Source organism: Motacilla alba, chromosome 6, assembly GCF_015832195.1.
Source record: "Motacilla alba alba isolate MOTALB_02 chromosome 6, Motacilla_alba_V1.0_pri, whole genome shotgun sequence".
In the NCBI taxonomy this organism is placed as follows: Eukaryota; Metazoa; Chordata; class Aves; order Passeriformes; family Motacillidae; genus Motacilla; species Motacilla alba.
Genome location: NC_052021.1, coordinates 4285004 through 4307117, shown reverse-complemented (window position 1 = coordinate 4307117; position 22114 = coordinate 4285004). Strand labels below are relative to the sequence as shown.

Here is a 22114-nt window from a genome sequence, read left to right as displayed (position 1 = left end):
CCTCTGCTCATGCTGGTGCCTCCCCTGGGCTCTGTGCAGCAGCTCCAGGTCCCTCCTGTGCTGGCCCCAGGGCTGGGGCAGCTCTGCAGGTGGGCTCTCACCTGAGCTCAGGGGCACAGGGGCAGAATCCCCCCCTCCCCTGCTGCCCACGCTGGGGCTCAGCCCAGGGCACGGGGGGGTTCTGGCTCCCAGCTCTCACCCCCAGCACCCCCAGGGCCTTCTCCAGGGCTGCTCCAGCTGCTCATGCCCCAGCCTGGATCCGTCCCAGGGGTTGCCCTGACCCAGGGGCAGCACCAGCACCTGGCCTGGTCGAACCCATGAGATTCCCAAGGGCTCCCATGGAGAAGAGTTTGGGGGTTCAGGGTTTTGTACCTCAGCCAGCCTGTGCAGACAGGGCTAAGGAAAGACAGGGGAGGGAACAAGGCTGGAGATGGGGACTGTGTGCCCAGCGCTCACCTTTCCCATGTCCAGCTGGGACAGATGTCCCTCCCCTACTGCTCCCCATCACTCTTCCTGCAGGGAACAGAAGCCACCAACAGCCAAGACACTTACAGACAGCCCAAGAAGCAGTTTGGAGGGTGTGAGGGGGAGGGTCAAAAGCAGCAATCTGTTTATTTGGCACCTAAATATAGCCCAGTTAACTCAGCAAACATTTTCTCTCTACTACATTGCTATTTTGTCTGCGTGCAGAGGCTGCAAGGAACCAGCTGCAGCATCACCAGTTGATTACATTCTCTGATGAGGAATTTGCTTTTGTTCCTCAGCAGAAATTTCTGCCACAACGTGCCCCTGACCACTCTCCTGGGTCTTGGCTATGAAAATTCAGTTTTCTGCTAAAGCCCCAGCACAAAGAAGGAGCTTTTCACCTCAGCCTTACACAAAGGAGCTCAGCTCAGCCATGCCTGGCCAGGAATCAAGCCCCTGATAATCAAATACGACACATCAGGTGGCTGCTCTTCCAGGCTGGCCACAGGCTGATTAATTATTTCATTCTACACCAGGTTTATTAAGTTCTCTCATTCCACACCAGGTTAATTAATTCACTCTACACAACCCAGCTGCTACTAAAAGAGAGGTTTCTCAACCAGCTGCATTCAGAGTGGAGCCTGCTGCTCAGAAAAGCCTTCATGGACAGTAACCAAAAATAAGATTGGGCATTTTGAGATTCTTGTTTAAAAAACATTATAACCCTTCAGAGCATTTTCAGGGTGTTTTTTTTGCCTTTTTGTTACTTTTTTTTGTAATACGACTGCACACCTGGACACACGTAGCATGTAGAGGAAAACTTTTTTCATTATGAAAATTAGAATGAAATCACAGAACCCCAGAATGGTTTGGGTTGGAAGAGACCTTAAAAGCTCATCTCATTCTACCCCCTGCCATGGGCAGGGACACCTTCCACTGTCCCAGGCTGCTCCAAGCACTGCCAGGGATCCAGGGGCAGCCACAGCTGCCCTGGGCACCCTGTGCCAGGGCCTGTCCACCCTCCCAGGGAATAATTCCTTCCATATCCCATCCATCCCTGCCCTCTGGCACTGGGAAGCCATTCCCTGTGTCCTGTCCCTCTATCCCTTGTCCCAAGTCCCTCTCCAGCTGTCTTAGCACCCCCTGAGGCACTGGAAGGGGCTTTAAGGTCTACCCAGAGCCTTCTAGGTTAAATCCCCAACTCTCCCTGCCTTTCCTCCCAGGAAAGGTTTCAAATAATCCATGACTGATTTTTTTTTTTCCAGACTCACTTAAATCCAACCTTGCCTGAAGTTTTACCACGCAGGCAGATCCCTGTCAATGCAGCATCTGATTTTCTCTTCAGATGAGTCCACAAACAGACAACTGATTTAACTTTTAAAAGCCCTCCCTGCACAACAGATACTCCTTAAAAAGCACAGGCCACGGGCAGAGGGAGAGATCTTCACTCTAAAATAAAGACTAAAACACCAAAATACACATCTACAATTCCTCTGCAGTGCTTTCACACTAATTTGCTGAGGTGGCTGCCTTTTATCCTCAATGTTTGTATTGCAGCAAAGTGCACTTGAGTCGACAAAGCAATCCCAGAGAAAATGGTGTCAAGGCACTGAGTGGCTGTGGCTGAGCAATCTCAGGCTCCTCAGCCCAAACTGATTAAAAAAAAAAGCCGCAGCTTTAAAGTCTTTTGGAAATACTGAGCACAAGATAGGATTACAATGAGCAGATATTGGTGGAAGGGAAAAAAAACAACCATTGTTGAGCAGTGAGAGACGGCCAGTGATGGGTCTGAAGCAGCAGCAAGGGATGCTCAGGGTCTGCATCCTGCAGTCTTGCCCTGCCTATCCCTCAGTGTCCAAGGGAGTTGATGTCATCTGGTGGCTGCAGACACGTGGAACTTAGGGTGGGAAGGTCCCTCTCATCATTTTTCTGGGAAGCCACAAGGAGAGAGCCAAGGCAGCTCTAAAGGAGCCACGGAGCAAACAGCCTGACAGCCAGGCAGCTTTTTTGTGCATCGTGTTCTTCAGTGGAACTGATAAAAATTCCATTAAGAAGCTTGGAATAAGCGTGGAATATTATCTCCCCATGATATATCATTTTTTTCAGTATGAGCAAAGGCACGAAATATTTCAGCTGCTGACCAAGGAAATCAGGAGAGGTACCAGAGCTCAAGGCTCCCCAGGAAGCACCTAAGCCTCAGAAAGCTCCTCCAGCATATATTAAAACTTCAAATCCCTGTGAAGATCCCATTCTGGGTACATTCCACAAGCACCCATACTTTCCACAAAGCTTCTGCTCTGCCCCAGTGCCCAAGGCAGCTGTCCCAAGTCACCCTTCCCAATCCTGCCCCCTACAAGCACAGCTTTGCTGAATTTTACCATTTGGTTTGCTACATATTCCTGGATTTTCCATCAATAACAACTCTGCCACAATGCTCTGAACCTTTCTCAGCTGTATTTATTAAGCAGGAGCCTCCTTCAGAATCGCTACAGCCAAAATATTTGTGCCCAGCCAGCTTAAACAAATAATTTTACTCCAGCTTATAACACTTGCCCATCATAGAGCACAGCAAGAACCTTTTGTGGTGAAAAACATAGAAAAAATATGTGGATATGGAGTGAGCCGGCCACTGAAAAAGTCCTTTATAGCTCACAGCTGGAATTTCAGTCAAAACAAGGAGAGGGTGGAGAGCCACTGTGCTCCAGAGGTGACCTGTGACCTGTCCCTGGCTCTGCCTCGTTTCCAGCAGGTCTCCCATGTGTTTGGGCTATTGTATTTGCTGGGAAATGTCCCAACTAAGGCAGGAATGATGAATCTGACTCCATGTTCTCAGAAGGCTAATTTATTACTTTATGATACTACATCATATTAAAGAATATATTATACTATACTATACTAAAGAATACAGGAAGGATACTTACAGAAGGCTCAAAAGCTAATAGTGAAAACTCGTGACTCTTTCCAGAGCCCTGACACAGCTTGGCCCCAGTTGACCAACGAGTGGAAACAATTGACATGAAACAATCACCTGTGGGTGAACAATCCCCAAACACATTCCACGTGTGAGCACAACACAGGAGAAGCAAATGAGATAGGAATTGTTTTCCTTTTCTCTGAGGCCTCTCAGCTTCCCAGGAGAAAAATCCTGGGCGAAGGGATTTTTTTGAGAAAATGTTAATGCCACATTTGGCCTCTCCAAACAGCCCCGATCCCTATGGAAGCTTCTCCTTCTGTACCTGCAAATAGCAGGATAATTCTGAACCCAGACTTGTACACCCCAAGTGATGCTCCTAGCACCACACCAGTGGGTTCCCATTTGAGTTCTTTTTGGCTCTCAAACTAAGAAACCACTTCAAAAGATTCCCAACACCTGTTCTGTCTGTGCAAGTGTAACAGCACAAACCCAAAGAGCTGAGATTTGATTGATGATCTCCCTTTTGGAGCAGCTTTGCCTACCTAGATCACACTAACACTCATCCTTGCACAAAGTGCAGAGGGGAAAAACTTGGGGATTTATGAGGGGAGGGATCATTTGTTCTGAGCCATGGACAACACACAAAGCACCCGGCGGGGTGGTTGATGGGGAAATACCAGAAGGGGTGAACAGAAGGTGAAGCGAGCAGAGGTTGGGTCTGTCACCTCACAGAGCCCAATGTCACTTTTCCCGGTGCCAGATCCCAACAAACAGCACTGGCACACAGAACACACCTGTGCTGGCAGTCACTGTGCTCAGGTGTCCCAGCTGGCTGGAAACCCTTCGGCAGGCACAGTGACAAAGCCAGCGTGGGAACAGAGGGAGATGGGATGGATACCTAACAAAATAAGAATTTTAAAACAAAGGCTAGTCCTCCTTCTTCACGAATTTAAATAGTATTATATGATTAAATTTACAAAATCCACATTACTAACAACAAATAATTAGTTCCTAAATTAAAAATAAAAATAATTTAAATATAATTCCTTAATTAAACAATTTATTACTTATTAAAAAACAACTCCATTTTTAATTTATTAAAATAAAATACTATAAAACTCACAATCTATAAAACAATAATATAAATAGGAATTAATAAACATCTAAACCCAAACAAAAAAATACCACATCACACAATCCCAATCTTAACAAAAAAAAAAAAAAAACAACAAAAATTCCACACAGTTTCTCTCCTGTGCCTCGCAGAGCTGGGTTTCTACCAGGAGGACAGAAAGAAGTCACGGATCTGATGGGCAGGAGATGTTTTCCCTGTTGTGCAGTCGCTGTCTGAACAGCAATTAAATGTGTAAGGAGGTGTAAGGAGCAACAACAGGTATTACACACCCCCAGTAGAACAGATATTACAACACACACCCAGTACAACAGGAATTATACACACACACATAGAGTACAACAGGAATTACACACACACACACACAGAGTACAACAGGAATTACACACACACACAGAGTACAACAGGAATCACACACCCCCAGTAGAACAGGAATTACACACACCCAATACAACAGGAATTACACACACACACACCCAGTACAACAGGAATTACACACACCCAGTACAACAGGAATTACACACACACACAGAGTACAAGTATTACACACCCCCAGTACAACAGGAATTACACACACACACCCAGTACAACAGGAATTACACACACACACCCCCAATAAAACAGGAATTACACACACACACCCCCAATAAAACAGGAATTACACACACACACCCAGTACAACAGGAATTACACACACACACACCCCCAATACAACAGGAATCACACACCCCCAGTAGAACAGGAATCACACACACTCCCCCAATACAACAGGAATCACACACACTCCCCCAATACAACAGGAATCACACACCCCCAGTAGAACAGGAATTACACACACACACCCAGTACAACAGGAATTACACACACACACCCAGTACAACAGGAATTACACACACACACACCCTGGTTAGTTTGTGGGTATCTGCCCCATTTGGGTCCTGTTGTAGGACTCAGACACAAGCTGTGTACAGAGGCACACACACAGTCCCACGTTTCTAACGGATTTATCCCACTCTTGGTCTGGATATTCCCCAGCAGTGACACCTGCCTGTTGTTTGGTCCACAGGCAGGACTGTAACAAGGACAAGCAATGCCAAACACAGAGCCTCTGGAGCTGGGGCAGGGCATGGAGGTGCCCAGGATGTCACTGGGATAGCACAGGTGTGCAGAGGGACATTGTGACAATACAAATTGGTATTTGTGGACACCTGGACAAGAGGTCCAGGTATCTGGACATATATAGACACCCTTAGGGATGTACCTGCTCCAGCTGGAACCTTATCCATCAGCCAGTGTCTCCAGGGGTTTACCTGCTGTGGTGTATTTATCCACAGGCACACTTACTCTGAGGTGCTCCTGTTCCTTCATGGCCACCTCTAGGAGCCACAGGCTCTGCAGGAATGAACCTGCTCCAGGAATGAACCTGCTCCAGGAATGAACCTGCTCCAGCATGGATTTACCCGCAGCCCCTGCAGGAATGAACCTGCTCCAGGAATGAACCTGCTCCAGCATGGATTTACCCACAGTCCCTGCAGGAATTAACCTGCTCCAGCATGGATTTACCCACAGACCCTGCAGGAATGAACCTGCTCCAGGAATGAACCTGCTCCAGCATGGATATACCCACAGACCCTGCAGGAATGAACCTGCTCCAGGAATGAACCTGCTCCAGCATGGATATACCCACAGCCCCTGCAGGAATGAACCTGCTCCAGGAATGAACCTGCTCCAGGAGTGAACCTGCTCCAGCATGGATTTACCCACAGACCCTGCAGGAATGAACCTGCTCCAGAAGTGAACCTGCTCCAGAAGTGAACCTGCTCCAGCATGGATTTACCCACAGACCCTGCAGGAATGAACCTGCTCCAGGAATGAACCTGCTCCAGGAGTGAACCTGCTCCAGCATGGATTTACCCACAGACCCTGCAGGAATGAACCTGCTCCAGGAATGGATTTACCCACAGCTCCTGCAGGAATGAACCTGCTCCAGCATGGATTTACCCACAGGCCCTGCAGGAATGAACCTGCTCCAGGAATGAACCTGCTCCAGCATGGATTTACCCACAGCTCCTGCAGGAATGAACCTGCTCCAGGAATGAACCTGCTCCAGCATGGATTTACCCACAGCTCCTGCAGGAATTAACCTGCTCCAGCATGGATTTACCCACAGACCCTGCAGGAATTAACCTGCTCCAGGAATGAACCTGCTCCAGTATGGATTTACCCATAGCCCCTGCAGGAATGAACCTGCTCCAGGAATGAACCTGCTCCAGCATGGATTTACCCACAGACCCTGCAGGAATGAACCTGCTCCAGAAGTGAACCTGCTCCAGGAATGAACCTGCTCCAGCATGGATTTACCCACAGACCCTGCAGGAATGAACCTGCTCCAGCATGGATTTACCCACAGCTCCTGCAGAATGAACCTCCTCCAGGAATGAACCTGCTCCAGGAATGAACCTGCTCCAGCATGGATTTACCCACAGCTCCTGCAGGAATGAACTGCTCCAGCATGGATTTACCCACAGGCCCTGCAGGAATGAACCTGCTCCAGGAATGAACCTGCTCCAGCATGGATTTACCCACAGCTCCTGCAGGAATGAACCTGCTCCAGGAATGAACCTGCTCCAGCATGGATTTACCCACAGCTCCTGCAGGAATGAACCTGCTCCAGGAATGGATTTACCCACAGGCCCTGCAGGAATGAACTTGCTCCAGGAGTGAACCTGCTCCAGCATGGATTTACCCACAGACCCTGCCCTGCAGGAATGAACCTGCTCCAGGAGTGAACCTGCTCCAGCATGGATATACCCACAGCTCCTGCAGGAATGAACCTGCTCCAGGAATGAACCTGCTCCAGGAGTGAACCTGCTCCAGCATGGATTTACCCACAGACCCTGCAGGAATGAACCTGCTCCAGGAATGAACCTGCTCCAGGAGTGAACCTGCTCCAGCATGGATTTACCCACAGCTCCTGCAGAATGAACCTCCTCCAGGAATGAACCTGCTCCAGGAATGAACCTGCTCCAGCATGGATTTACCCACAGCTCCTGCAGGAATGAACCTGCTCCAGGAATGAACCTGCTCCAGCATGGATTTACCCACAGCTCCTGCAGGAATGAACCTGCTCCAGGAATGAACCTGCTCCAATATGGGTCTTACCCTGCTGTGCCATGAGCTTATCCATGGCCTCATACACAGCTGCTGATGCCTCAAGGTGTTCCTGCTCTAGGATCTCTCCTTGGGCACCTTTGGAGGTACAGACACTTGGAGATGTTCCTGCTGGAGGTGGAAGCCCAGCACCACCACCCACTCACAGCCCAGCTGGGATGGGGGAGACAATCAGAAAGGCAAAAGGGAAAAAACTTGTGGGTTGATATGAAGGCAGTTCAACAGGTAAAGCAAAAGCCACAAGGAATTCGTTCTGTGTTCTCCATGGGCAGGTGGGTGTTCAGCCATTCCCAGGAATGCGGGGTTCCATCCTGTGCCATCCTCCTTGGGCAGCTGGCATCAGCTGGCTCTGTCCCCTCCCAATTTCTTGTGTAGCCCCTGCCTGCTGGCTGGTGGGGCAGGTGAGGAGCAGAAAAGGCCTTGGCACACCAAAAAAGCTGGACTGGCAGGAAAATCCAGCCTCCTGTGGTATCTTGTGCTCCTGTCACTGGAGGTTCTCTGCCTCCAGATGCACACAGGAAACAAGGCTGATTTTTAATGGAGATGCAAGCACTGGACCCCGCTGGTCCAGGTGAGCTTTGGGATTGTCAGGGAAGAGAATAAGCAGCATCCATGGGAAGAGAGAAAAATCTTGGGCAGAAGGAGGAGCAGGAACAAGACATCCAGGGAAGTAACAAAGGGCTCCGAAGAGGGAGAAGAGGATGGTGCTCCACACCACAGAACACAGGAGCTGCTGAAGGATCTTCATCTACTCCAGCTGATCATGCCCACCCTTAAGCTTCACACAACCTTTACTAACTTGGGCAATACTGCAATCTGAAGGCAGAGAGCTGGGGGCTAACTCTGCATTTCCAGGACGCTTGATCTTCCATTTCACCTACAGGAATTTCTCAGGAGTTTTAGAGGCAGATTTTGAAAGTCTCTATAGCTGAAGCCGGGTATAATTTCCAACAAGCTTTAAGGTACAGCTGAGTGGCACTATTTGCATCACATTTGCTTTATCTACGCCTTCCTGAAGTGCTTGGCCACTGCCCTGATGTGCTGCTGGCAGTCCCAGGGCCATTGATTTCCTCTATTCACCAGAAATATCACCCACCAAGAAGGTTATTTTCCTCATTTAGCCTGTGGACTCCAAGAGCAGTAATGAATTCCCCTCAGCCGCCGGATCTCTGCACACAAATGACATCAAATAGGCAGTTTAAATCCTAACAAGCACTGACACATCCCAGGGACCCACTTCCACTGGGGGCAGGGAACACTGGCTCTCCATTTCCATCACACCCATGTTATTTACTCCCGAATCTCAATGATACTCTGTGGCCACAGAAACCAACAGCATTTCCACATTTGGATTTGAAGGGACTTTAAAAATCACCTCGTTCATGGGCAGGGACACCTTCCACTAGACCAGGATGCCTTCCCACAGTCCTGCTGGTTCTGCTGGTACAAAATTGCCTCCTGTCCACTGATATTAAAAGCCTGACGTTTTCCCTCCTAATAAAAGTGTATTTGCATGAATGCAATACTCCCCTACGTGTGCTAAATACATGAGTGCACATACATGTCATTATATATATATATTTCTATTCACATCCGACACAAAGTATGTGTGCCCTTACAAGACTGCAATTTAATTTTCCATCAAGCCAGGCAGCTCCATTATGATTTCTCCTCTTTGTTCACGTCACCCACAGCCACCACCTCAGAGAACATTAAGTAAATTAACAAAACGAGCTGGCCTGTTTCTAAATCCAAGTCAAGCCCAAGTCACAGAGCTGCTGTGCAGCTTTCCTGGCACAGCTGGGGTGTTTGACAGGAAACACCTCCAATAAATGTGCTCACAACTCAAATCAAAGAAGGGAATTTGGGGAAAGAAGCACTGCTCCAGGCAGGAATCATTGCAGCCTGACAAGGAGCTTTTTTTCACGGACACCCCACTTCAAGTTTGCTCCTAATGAACAAGCCTAAACACAGCCCAAAGACCCCAGACTTCAGAAAGTCTGACAGCCCATTTTCGACTTGGAAAGCAGGCACTGGTGTTGAAGTTTGGCTCTCCCTGCTCAGGCTCCGGTTTCCAAGGAAACCAGTGGCTGCAAGAGCCTTGCAAAACGCCGGTCCTGTGCTCCTGCTCGGAGCTGGAGCTTCCCCTGACACCAGCCCTGCCAGGAGGGGCTCCAGCAGCCTTTGCAAGGCACCTGGATGCAATTCCAGGCGTTCAGGATGTCAGGATACACAGAACGTACCTGACTGACTGCACACTTAAACCAAACCACTTTCTGTAGCTGCTGAGAGGAGAAAGGTATTATTGTCATGGTTCAGGCTCACGCGTAGCGACAGATACTTTTGTTTTTTCCTGTTCTCTCTGCCCTTCAAAACAAAGACAAGCTACACAAAACACGAATGTCAGGCACTTCTCTGCCTGCACGTACCCGCTAGAAACGGCAAAGCAGCAGATGAAAAACATTCACAGAAATATTTAGACTTCATCCTGATGCACGTGCAAGGATTTGGGCCCCGTGAAAAGCCGAAAGCAAAGACCAGCAGCAGGGGCAGCAAGGACTATCACTGATGGCAGCGAGTGGCATTTAATCCATCTCCAGCTCAGCTTTCCTGGACCCCTTCCCTCAGGAAGATGTTTGTATTCAGTTAACTCTTACCATCCTACAGCATCTAGCTCAAGCAGGTAACCACAGAAACTGATATGTAACAATTCACTGCATCCTTTTCAACTCCCTAAAGAAACAAATTTTCCCCTTGACTCCTATTTTCCATCTGGTGCTCAGCAAGTTCAGAACTCACGGTGTCCTCTGTCCTTCCCGAGGCAGCTGGCCAGGCTAAATTCTGTGCTACTATGTCCATTTCTGTTCAGTTTCAGAACTCTGACCTGGCTTTTTTATTATTATTGTTAATTTCAGAAACGTAAGACACATCCTGTGTTTAGGAACGTGGGATGCTGAAGTTCAGGAATGCTTTCACAGAGTCTGGAGAGAAGGAATTCGTGTCCGTGGCCTGGGGACCTCATTTTGTGTTGAAGCACTTTAAAACTCTCTACCTACAGCATTCATACAGCTAAGGATGAATGTAACACAGCTCAAACAAGTATGAGTAATTATTCCAGTAGTACAGATAAAAGGGAAAAAAAGTTAATTCTGCAGAAAATGAAATTATGGAGCTGTACTACAATTTAAGAAAGAGTCTTTATGTTAATTAGCAGCTGTTAGTGTGCTCGGAGCTACTGTACTTGCTGAACAGTGTTGTTTTGCATATAACCACCAAGAAAATGTCACTGTAGTTTCTGAAAAGAACTACTTTGCTGTAAAACACAGTTTACTGGCACCACACTGCTAAAATTAATCTCCAAAAGCAGCAGAAAAACCCAGGGAAGTCAGTGTTGCTTGTTGAACAGAACTAAGAATAAGTGACATCGCAGCGATGTTCTATCTTGCAATTAAGCTCATCTCAGCAAGAACCAGTCAGAAGATGACAAAACAACTACGTGGCTTTAATAGCTTTATTGGGAGATTTGTTTTTCACCTTCCTTTGAGTCAAACCCCTCTGGAGCTTACACTCAGCACAGACATCACCAGCCTGAACAAACGTGTTGAGAGATGACCCAAAACACCGCTTCAGTAGAGAAGAATCCTAGTTCTGTGCTTAACAGCCTAACACCACACAGCCACCCCTTACTACTGTGAGTAACCCAAACCTCAGAGGGCTGTAATGTATTACACAAGGAGCTGAGCTGTCACAGTGTCCCCTTGTCGCTTCCCAAGGCATTAAAGCACTCGGAGCGTGAGTCACACGAGTGCACAGAGGGGAGCCCCATCACTGCCACCACTGCCGAGCTAGACCTGTCAAAACACGGGGAAATCACACTCGGCTGCCTCGCTCCAGCACTACCCTTCCTGTGCTCACAGCTCTGCCAGGGAGAGCATCATCCCTCACAGCACAGCACCAGGGATCCTCCCCCACCCGCGCCATAAAATCCTGACCCTAAACCCTGACCCTTCAAATGCACCAGAAAACCCCACTGACGTTAATGGATTTTTGTCCATCGAGCATCAGCTTAAACCACATTCAGATGGATTTGACATTAAAGCACGTGAAAGCAACCACAGCATTTAACAGCTCTCACAACAAATGATAAATGCAGTGCAATTAATTGCTCGCTGGACACGTCGGAGTGGATTGACACCAAAAATAAATAAATAAATAAATAAAAATGAAGGTTGCACCACTACATCCATCTCGGCTGACTGCTCGGGGCAAAAGGCTTCACCAGAAAGTGACAGGACTCAAGAGGCCACCACCATCCCAGCTCCTGCCCCACATTCCAGCAAACCATCACCGCAGGAGCGTGCTTCAGTTCCTCCTCCATCATCTCCACCACCAGCTCCCAGTGGTTTCATCATGCACCAACCACCCCACAAATTCCTGTAGGAAGAGGAGAGCGTGAGGGGAGAGGGGTCTGGGTTGTTTCAGGGGTTTTTAGATGAAACTGGAGCATACACAGCACTGATAAACACCAGAAGAGCATTTCGTGCCAACAACCCTAAATACAAAGTGCTTTTCAAGTATTTCTGGGGATTTTATGACTATTATGATCACTTAAAATACGCCTCTAGCCCCCAGAGGATGTGCACATTCGCCTTCAAAGAACCAATCTGGCCGTTGCAGGGATTTTGTTAAACCTCTTGTACGGATGTTGTACTTTCCCTAAGGCTATGCAACCAAGTATTTTATATTTCTTAAACCAGACCTCTTAAATACAACTCACAGGCTGCTCCTCCCCTCACAAACGAGTCTCTGGGATTTTGGCAGATTCCCAAAAAGTCTGCTAACTCCCCAAACCAAGCTATTTTTCGTTTTACTCAACATTTCTTACAAATGACACAGCACTTTGCTGCTGTCTCTGTTAACAGCAGAGCTTGTACCACCTCAGCCAAGAGATCAGGCCCTTCACACTCACGAGCTCCGTGCTTTATTCTCTGTTCTACTTCTACATTGCTTTTTTTTCTCCCTTCTGGAAGAGAAAACATGCTGATTACACAGCCTTCTAAAAAGGCAAACAGCTGTTGCAGATCCCTGAACAAAGCAGCCTGTTAAAATTAAAGCCCTGGGTATTTTCCCATGGCAAGAAGGAGGCAGGGGAAGGGAAGAGTTGCAGCTTTGCTGGTTGAAAAGGCTCCTCTTTGCTTGGCTGCTCTGTAGAGTTTGAAGTGCAAAGGCAGTTGGTACAAACTCGGTCTCCCAGTATTCCCTCGGTGCTGACAGGCTGTTAGCAGCCAGGATATACCCTGCAAGAGGTCAAAGGTGTGGAAAAACAAACACGAGCAGCAATTTGTGAAGATGAAGAGGAGAGAACGATCTGTCACGGCATTTTTTTCTGCCCAGGAAAACCAGCCAGCTTCCTCCCCAGTCTGTGCCCTCTTACTGGGTCACTTCTGGCAAGTTATGTCCTTTGAGAGGGGGAGGGAAGAAAACAGCCACTTATTTTAAATAACTGGCTTCTAGTTGCTTGAACAAGGAGACTGGCAAAGATGTTAATGCCTAATTCCTCTCATTTGTAACTCAGAAGAAAATGGTTGAATGGCTGGACATGCTCCTCCATGGATTTATGCTCAAGTCAGCCCACAAAGTCACTTTTAAACTGTAGAGGCAAAACAAGCCCAACCCTCCAACAGCAAGTCCTACTCTTACAGCTCTGAAAAAGCAATTTTATTTAACCATATGCATCCTTAATTGGAGGGAGGGAGAGGATGTGTGTGTAAGGGAAGATCCTGCAGATTTAATAGTATTTGTCCACACAGGGCAATTAAGTTTACTTTCACACTTTGAAAGCCATTCACAGAATCCCAGAATGGTTTGGGTTGGAAGAGATCTTAAAGCCCATCCAGTTCCACCTCCTGCCCTGGGCAGGAACACCTTCCACTGTCCCAGGCTGCTCCAAACCCCATCCAGCCTGGCCTTGGGCACTGCCAGGGATCCAGGGGCAGCCACAGCTGCTCTGGGCAGGGCCTGCCCATCTTCCCAGGGAACAATTCCTAATTCCCAATATCCCATCCATCCCTGCCCTCTGGCACTGGGAAGCCATTCCCTCTGTCCTGTCCCACGTGGCTCTCCAGCTCTCTTACACTCATTCAGAGTTGAGCCACTCTATAACCCCGAATCTTCTGTGCGGCATCACAGCAGCTTCCAGCACCACAGACCCTCAAGTATCTACATGACCCTCATGATAATTCAGTTCCCAGAGATTTTCTGCTGCTATTGATCCTACCAATCTCCAGCCACCTCTGCCAGATCAGGAGAGCAAATCCAGCACCACCTAACCACAAAAAACACCCCCAGAGGCTACTTTAGAATCATCTTGGTTGGAAGACCCCTCTAAAATCAGCAATTCCAAGGCCACCACTAACCAACATCCCCAAGTGTCACATATGCCTGCCTCTTGAACATTTCCTGGTGGCTTGACAAAACCAAAGGTTGGGTGCCATCACCTCAAGAGTCACTCAAGTTCAGCATGAACGGGGGGAAAAAAAAAACCCAACCATTTTGTGCAGATTTTGTTATTTCCAGGTCCTCACCACCTTAACTCTCACCACCACCATGAGTTATCTTGGCCACTGGGCTCTTAGGGCTGACACAGAGCTCTCAACACTTCCCAGAGCCACATACACTCCCAAAACCACTAGCAAGGATCTTCTCCTATAATCACAGACCAGTTTGGGTTGGAAGGAACCCTAAAACTTCTCTTATTCCAGCATCCTGTCTTGGGCAATGACACCTTCCACTATCCTGGCTGCTCCAAACCCCACCTGAGCAATCACAACCTGCAGCCACTAGTTGACTTGAACATTGTGAATAATTTTAGGAATATCGGCCATGGATGATCGACATGAAACAACCCCCAGAGGAGCTGGCCATTACACCCCACACCGGACTGCAGGGCGGCATTTACACAAGGAGCGATTAAAATCCCAGCTGGAAAACGTTCATCCAAGGCTTTGCCAGGCTTCCTAGATATTCCAGTGGGTACGGCAGGGGCTGCGGACTGGCTCTGCTCAAACCTGTGGCGCTTCCCGGAGTTCTGGGAGCTCCATTCGCACTCCAAGAGCTCCGAGGGGCAGCGACGCCGACAAGGAAAGCGACACGTGTGGGGCTTTGCATTCCCAGAGGAAATCAACACCGCGGGATGCCTTAGCCCACCTCGGATGCTTACCACACACCCCAGGGATTTGACAGACCGCCCGCCCGCCTGGCCTCAGCCACCCCTGTCCTGCCCGTTCACTTTTGGGGGCGTTTTTATTCGTTTGGGGGGCTGGACGGGAGGCATTTCACGCGCCAGCGCCGTTCCTCCCCTGCCATCCCTTCAGAACGCGCGGCCGGACGCCTTAAAAGGACAAAATATCTGTGGCGGTGGGAATGAGGGGCGGGAACAGGAATGTGGGAATGGGAGCGTGGCGGGAAGGGGAAGCGGCAGGAGGGGCACACGCGGCCCGGCCCGGCGGGGTCCCGCCATGGCGGCCGCCCTGAGGGCGGGCAGTTGCCTGGAGACGGCGGGGGCCGCCATGGCGGCGGGAAAGGGCCGAGGCTGCGCGGGGAGCGGGGCCGGCCCCGGCACGGCCCCTCAGGGGACACTCCGGCAGGGACCCCATGCCCCGGCAGGGTCACCGCGCCCCGCCACCCCTCACCGGGAACCATCCCTGTGCCCCGGCACCGTCCGCCCCGTGCCCGCATCCCGGAGCCCACCCGGCGCACCCGCTCCCCACTACCGGGATGGCTCCGGGGATCCGCCAGCGCTCCCGGTTATCATCCCGAGGAATTCCTCGTACGAGGAAGATGCCGGCCGCGGAGGGCAGGTGGGTTTGCCCATCGACGGGGAGGTTGCGCCCCGGCTCCGCACACGGAGCCCGGCGCGGCGAGCATCCGCTCATCACCTCTTCCCTCCTCCTTTTTTATCCCTTAAGGAGCGCCGAACCAAAGGCACGGCGATGTACCGGCGAGCAAAAGGCATTGAGCGACGGAGGACTCCGTTTCCCCATTAAGGCGCTCTAATTTCCCTAATCTGCGGCAGGTGTGAAACCGGGGCAGCGCATCTCCCGGCGCGCCGGCACCTGAGGATCCCCGCAACTTTGCCTGCTCCCCGCACACCCTCCGGCGCACCAGGACACTGCAATAAGCTCCCGCTCCTGCCGAACCCCCCTCCCCAAAACACCAGCCCCCGCCCGGGGAGCCGGGCACCGCATCCCACCGGGATCCAAGTTTCCCAGCTGGGAATGTCTCCCTGCGGAGTCCCGCAGCGAGCCCCGGGTTTGTCCCGCTCCCTCCCGCAGCGATAAAGCCTCCATGCCCACGACACGATCCGGTTCAACCCGCCGGCAGCAGCGTCACCCCCGCTCCCCCGTTCCCCGGAGGGATGTGGCGGCCGGGGCGGGACGGGCTGTCCGGGACCCGGGCGTCCCGCTCTGCTGGCACCTCGGCGCTCACTCCTGCCGCTCTTCCCCCCCCAGCGCTCGCAACTTTCCCACCCCGCGGGGCCACCCGGGGAGGATGCGGGATGCGGGAACGCCGCGCTCCGGGCTCCGCTCCGCTCCCTGCCCGGCGGGCGGCGGCGAGGCCGGGGATGGAGCGGGATGGGGGAGAGAGGGGAGGCTGAGCGGCGGGGTGACCCCCTGCTTACTGCGGGCTCTTGGGGTAGAAGGGGAGGGTGACGTGGCTGAGATCCTGGATGTCGAAAGCGGTGGGCTCGGCCGAGATCGCCTGGCGCTTGGTCCGCTGCTCGCCCTGCAAGGTGCCGGCGCTTTGCTGCTGCGCCTGCTGCGTGGCGGGCCGGATCACCGAGCGGTACTTGTCCAGCTCGTTCTGCAGCTTCTGGATCAGTTCGTCCTTCTGGTCCAACTCCAGCTCCAGCTCGTCGATGAGCGCATCCCGCTGCCGCAGCTCCTCGATCTTCTCCTGCAGCGCGTACTGTAAATCCCGCAAAGTGCCCATGGTCCTGCCGCCGCGCTCGCCCCTCGCCGCTCCCGGCAACTTTCCTCCCCCGGGGCCGCCTCCCCGCGCTCGGGCCACCCCGGCCCCCGCCGCCCCCCTGGGCTCGGCCCGGCCCCGCGGGGCCGCCGCCGCAGCCGGACCCCCGGCACGGCGCTCCGGAGCCGGGGTGTTGTCAGGGGCGATGTGGATCCGCCTGCGTCAGGCCGGGCTGCCGAGGGAGCCGAGACACACACACACACACCCGCGGCGGCGAGCGGGGAGGGAGGGGAGGCGGGCGGGCGGCGGGAGGGAGGCAGGGGCGGCGGGGAGGATGCACATGCTCGCCCCGCTCCCTCCCGCCGGCCCCGCCGCGCCCCGCGCCGCCCACGCCCCGCGGGCTGCCGAGGAGGGAGGGAGGGGGCCGGCCGGGAGCAGCTCCCGGTGCCTGCCCTCCCGGCCTTCTGCTGGAGGCCGGCACACGGGTCCGAGCCGCGGACCTCCCGTCCTGCTCCCCTCCCTCCCTCTGCTCCGCTCAAGGTGCCACTTCGCCTTAAAGAACTTATCCCCCCTTTACTTTGCTTTTAAAGATCCGGGTTTTGTTGTCTTCTCCGAGTGGAAGCACAAGCCAGCGTCTGGCATGGCTCCTCCTCAAGCCTCAGCAAGCTCCGGGCTCCAAAAACCCAGATTTTCACAGGAATATCGGTCAAGTCTTTCTGCAGTGGAAAAGCCTGGAGGCAGGGCATCTGGCTTTCAGAGCACTGAAAAAAAAAACCCTTAACTTAAAATCTGGGAGATTTTCTGCCTAGCCCAAATGTGAAAGCCTAAGTTTCAGCTGTACCAAGCTGATCAGACTTCCCCGGAGTGCAGGGTTTCCCTTCATGCACTCAGGTTTTTCTGTGTAGCCCTACCTCTGCCATACAGCCCACGGGGCTACAGCACAGAAATAACAAAATCAAACAAATGAGCCACAGTGGCCAAGTCCTCAGTGCCAAATGATTCTGGGTTCTTCCATTTGCCAGCACTGAAGGGCCGGCAATGCTCCCCCGAGAGCACAGCTCCAGCCTTCGCTCTCTGGGGAAGAAACAGGGGGCTCTGAGCTGTTTTGGGGGTTCCTGATCAAATCACCCAGCTTGGAGGAGCCAGTGATGAAAGCCCCAGAGCACAGGAACCTCGCAAAAGCTTCTGCAGCACTGGGGCACTGGCACAGTTTCATGCTCAGAGTTTTCAGCAGCCGTTTCTGTTCCCTCTTGGGGAGTCTGATTTGAGGAGGAGGAGGATGCAGCCCTGAGTGTGTTTTTTGGAGGTGGGTGGCACCTACATGTTTGTGTCTAGACCTCCCACGCCAGGCATGAGCTGGGAGTGCCAGACATCCAGCCCCTGCTTATGGGGTTGAGCTCCTTTGGTCTTGCCCTTTTTTTTTCCCCCTGTTACACACTGGCTCCAGCTTTCAACCTGCAGCTGGTTTTTATTTTATAAATTTATAAAAGAGAACAGATGAGGAATTAGAACTGCTCCCTGCTCCATACTGTTGCAGGAAAGGGCCTGGCCTCTGCTCATGGACATGAGGCTTTGCAGGTTTTTCATGCATTTGATCCTGTATTTTTTGAGATACATGTGAAAAAGGGAAAAAAATTTGGGTTATGCAAAACTCTTCAGTTTTCAGTGCCCTTGTTACATTTGTGCCAGGCACAAAGCAAATTCCCCCAGCTGTTTCCACAGGTTTAAGTCCAGACAGCATTTTTTACTGTCTATTCCCCCTATTTCCATCTCACATAACTCACCGGGAACAAAAGTACCAGATATCTGTTGAACATTTCCATTTTAAAGACAACAGGCATTAAACAGATGCATTCCTGCTGCCTACAAACTGGGAATCAGCGATAAATAAAATATTTTAACAGCGTTCAGCCAACACGCTGTAAGTTTTATTGCTTTTCTCCCTGCAGAAGTGAAATCTGCAGGAGGGAGAGGCGATACAGTTACCTGAAGCCCACCAGGCTTCAAAAGAATTGAGGCCCTGGGGAAAGCTGGTGCATAATTTCTCTGTGACAAGCAGTAAAATACCAAGTGAGAGGGGCACAGCCCAGGACTGAGACAACAATGCCCCAGAACAGAAAGGATCCACAGAAAACCATGAGAAATTATGGCACATAAAGCTGTCAAGGAATTTAGCTGAGTGTACCTACAATATATATTTATCTCCAGGTAGGAAGCAGATTTTCATTAAACCCTTGGGAGTCTCAAGAGAGATTTTAATGGCCCAGGTTTAGATTTGGGACCATAACCAGCAGCTGTCAAGCCCGAGGGCAGTGTTCCCTGGTTTAAAGATGAGGCCAAAGCAGCCCAAAGGGCTTCACAAGCCAACAGCAGAGCTCTGCCATGAGGAGACAGTCTGCAGTTCCCTATTCCTGGCTATTCCCTGCTCTCCCAAAGAAACGAAATCACAGAAACCACAAGGCCAGCACAGATCCTGCTGTGTGATCTCAGGGTACCACCCCACTCCAATAAAAATAAATCCCATGGTCCTATTCCTTTCAATTTAAAGCTCCCAATAAAAAATAAATAAATCTCAGGCTCAACAGAGCAGCTGCTTTGTCTGCTTGATCCAGGGAATGGAAAGAAACAGCTTTAGGGAGAAGAATGGCAGGAATGCACCAACTGGCTTGGTGTTGGGTGAAGCTGCTCAGAGCTAAAGGAAACTTTCGCCTATGAGCCTTTCCCCGCTCCCTCCACTGCCAGAGTGTGCCTGCATGTCGAGTGGGAAGCCAAAAAAAAAAAGAGCATCTGCAGAAATCTGCCCCAGAGCACGGCACGCCAGGGCTGGCTGGTGGGAACCACACGGAGCAGGGATGTTTCTCCTCTCCGCTGCACTCACAATATTTCCTCTGTGCACAGCTCCGGGGTTTTGATACCTTCTGCTTCTGAACTTCTTCAGGGATCATCTGTCACCAAATGCACCCACTCAGCTGCCATTTTTCAAACGGAAACTGTATTTGAACACTGCCTATCCTGCAAACACCTCCCTGGATTCCCAAGACAAGGCTCAGGGAGCTGACGCGATCCCTGCCAGGAAAACGTCACCTTGCTCCAGCCGGCCAGGACAGCAGGGACAGAGAGGCTGGACATGCACCACTGACCACATACATAAACATCTTCCTCCTCCTGGTTGTGGCGTTTGTTCCCTGCCTAATCCACTCTACTCTTCTCCCAAAAGATCTGCAGGAGCAGATCAGCCCGTGGTAGAAAGTTGAACGGGCTGGATTTTGTGCTGGATTATCCTGCCGGTGGAGGTTTGGGAAGGTCTGGGACCTGCAGGGCTCTGCCCTCCACTGGCACACAACCGAATTCCTGCCCTACCCGCATAGTCACAGCAACACCTTTATGATGAGGAGCTACAAAAAGACAGGAAAATTTCGAGGGAGGCAGCACAGCAGCTGAACCCTTGCAAGAAGCACCTCGAGGTGTGGTCACACCTGAGACTCGCCACAACTCATCCATGGGATGCCTCCTGCTATTCCACCACGTCCCCAAAACCCACGGCAGTCCCCAAGGCAGAGCAAGGAGTGCCACCTGCTGAAACACGGGCACACCCGACTCCTCCCTAAGGCACATCCGGCCATTCCTTTTGCCCCAAAACACCTCTGGCATCTCCTTCTGCGGCCACAGGGCCCTACACATTCATAGGGGGCAGCTGGGAACTAATTCAGCCCCCAGGGATGGGGAGGAAGCTGAAATTACTGTGGCAAAGCAGCATTGCCAAGACCAAGGAGAAGGAATTCAACATCTGGGGAGTGCTTCAGCCTCTTTTCTCTAGGAAAACAAGACGTATTTTCTCATGACACTGGATGTTCCTCCTCCCTATTTTGGTCCTTTCCAGAGCCTGTAAAACAAAGCTGAAAGCCATTTGTTCCTCCCCACAAAGGGATGGAGGTATCCAGCTCTGAGCACTGTCATTCAAACCCCATTGATTCCTGCATGCTGGAAGTCAAATCAACACCTGAACTGGATTATCCTGATGACTTTTCCTTTAGGGCATCAGTTCTTTCCATGCTCGGTAAGAAACATGGACAAGTGTGAAGAGCATGCAGCCATTCCAGGAAATCCTCCCAGGATGAATCTGGGGTAGAGAGCATGAGAAGGAAAAGAAAAATACCACAAGGCTTATTAATGGAACAAAAAATTGCTCACTGCAGAAGAAGCCGAAGGAAAAAATAACAATGTGCTGTTCTGCAGTTGTAATGCATTTAGCTTTTTATATCACATTAGGGACACGCAGAACACCAAAATGAATGTTTGTGCCATGCAAAGCCCAAGGAGGAGACATTGGGAGCATGGAATAACAGATGATTCTCCAGGAACACAGTGGTTTCAAGCACGTCTCATCACATTGAAGATTTAAATTCTCCTTTGCGGGCTCTTTGCCTGGAAGGAAGAAATGGATGGCAGAAAGCACCTCCTGTCAGTACAAGGTGAGAGATCTCCCTCCCCTCGTTGTTTTTGCAGGCTGGAGCAAAGCCTGGGCTGTGCTTCCTGCTGGGTGGGCTGCAGAGCTGAAACAACACGAGTATCACTCATCTCATTACAAGCTCTACAGAAAAAATGGCACCAGAAAATCATTCTCTGTAGCCACCAGTTCAACAAGCCCTTCAAAGCTTGTTCCTGCCATCAGAGCAACCAAAACCATCCCTCTGACTTCTTCTCCCCACTGACAAGACCCTCTTGTCACCATCTCTGGCCACACATCTACAGAAACCTCTGCCCTCCAAAAGCAGGAAGATTTTCTCCCATGACCGCACAGAAAATTGGATTTTCAGCAGCTCAGCCCTCCAGCTGGGTGCACATGGTGGCTGTGTGTCCCCACAGCCCTTCAGGGTTATGGGAATGCTGTGGGATTCCTGGGAGCATTTCTCACATCCTCAGCCTGAATGACTTCCTTGGGGCCAGGCTTTCTCCAGGAAGGACCACACACATAATCCCAATATAATCCCCATCCCTCCTGTAGGAGCCAGTGCCCCGATCCTGATCCCTCCTGGCCAGACTCACCTCAAGTGATTGCTTCATTTTTCCCCCTTCCCAGGGAAGGCTGGACTGCCCAGCAAGATCACACACAGGCACAGCTTAAACACTTCTTCCTCTGGGCTGAATCAAGCCAGAAACCAGTTCTAAACGATTCAGCTGCCTTAAGAAGTCCCCTTAGGCTCGGGTTAAGCAGAAATTTCTTCTACAAGCTGCCAAAATAAAGACTCAGTGCTCTTTGCAGTTACCACAATCAGACAGTGCCCATGCCCTGCTTCTCCCAGCAGTCCCAGGGCACTGCCTATGTAGAGCAAAAAGCAGCATTTAGACAAGGCAGGCCCTGGAAATGCAGTTTTCCATTTGCTTTCAGCCATAAGCAACCAGCAAATGAACCCAGGGACCAATTAAATGAAATACAGGGAAGCAGATTTAGTCGTGGAGCCACG

At 50.9% G+C, this 22114-nt stretch overlaps 2 protein-coding genes across 3 annotated transcripts in view; one reads left to right on the top strand and one right to left on the bottom strand.

Annotated features, from left to right (window-relative positions):
• The window catches only part of PRKG1 (protein kinase cGMP-dependent 1), a 372025-nt gene that overhangs the window by 325739 nt on the left and 24172 nt on the right, over positions 1–22114 (bottom strand). Inside the window, exon 1 of one of the 2 annotated variants that reach the window (XM_038141717.1) lies at positions 16363–17005. The exons of the other annotated variant lie outside the window; for it this stretch is intronic. Coding sequence (XP_037997645.1) covers positions 16363–16673 — 311 coding nt within the window. The 5' untranslated portion in view covers positions 16674–17005. Of the gene's footprint in view, positions 1–16362; positions 17006–22114 lie in introns of those variants that run through there. 2 annotated transcript variants of the gene reach the window in all.
• Positions 13750–16341, top strand: LOC119702933 (methyl-CpG-binding domain protein 2-like). Its single transcript, XM_038141722.1, has 2 exons — positions 13750–15541; positions 15650–16341. The coding sequence occupies exons 1-2, from the start codon at positions 14894–14896 to the stop codon at positions 15725–15727; spliced, it is 726 nt and encodes a 241-aa protein (XP_037997650.1). The 5' UTR covers positions 13750–14893; the 3' UTR covers positions 15728–16341.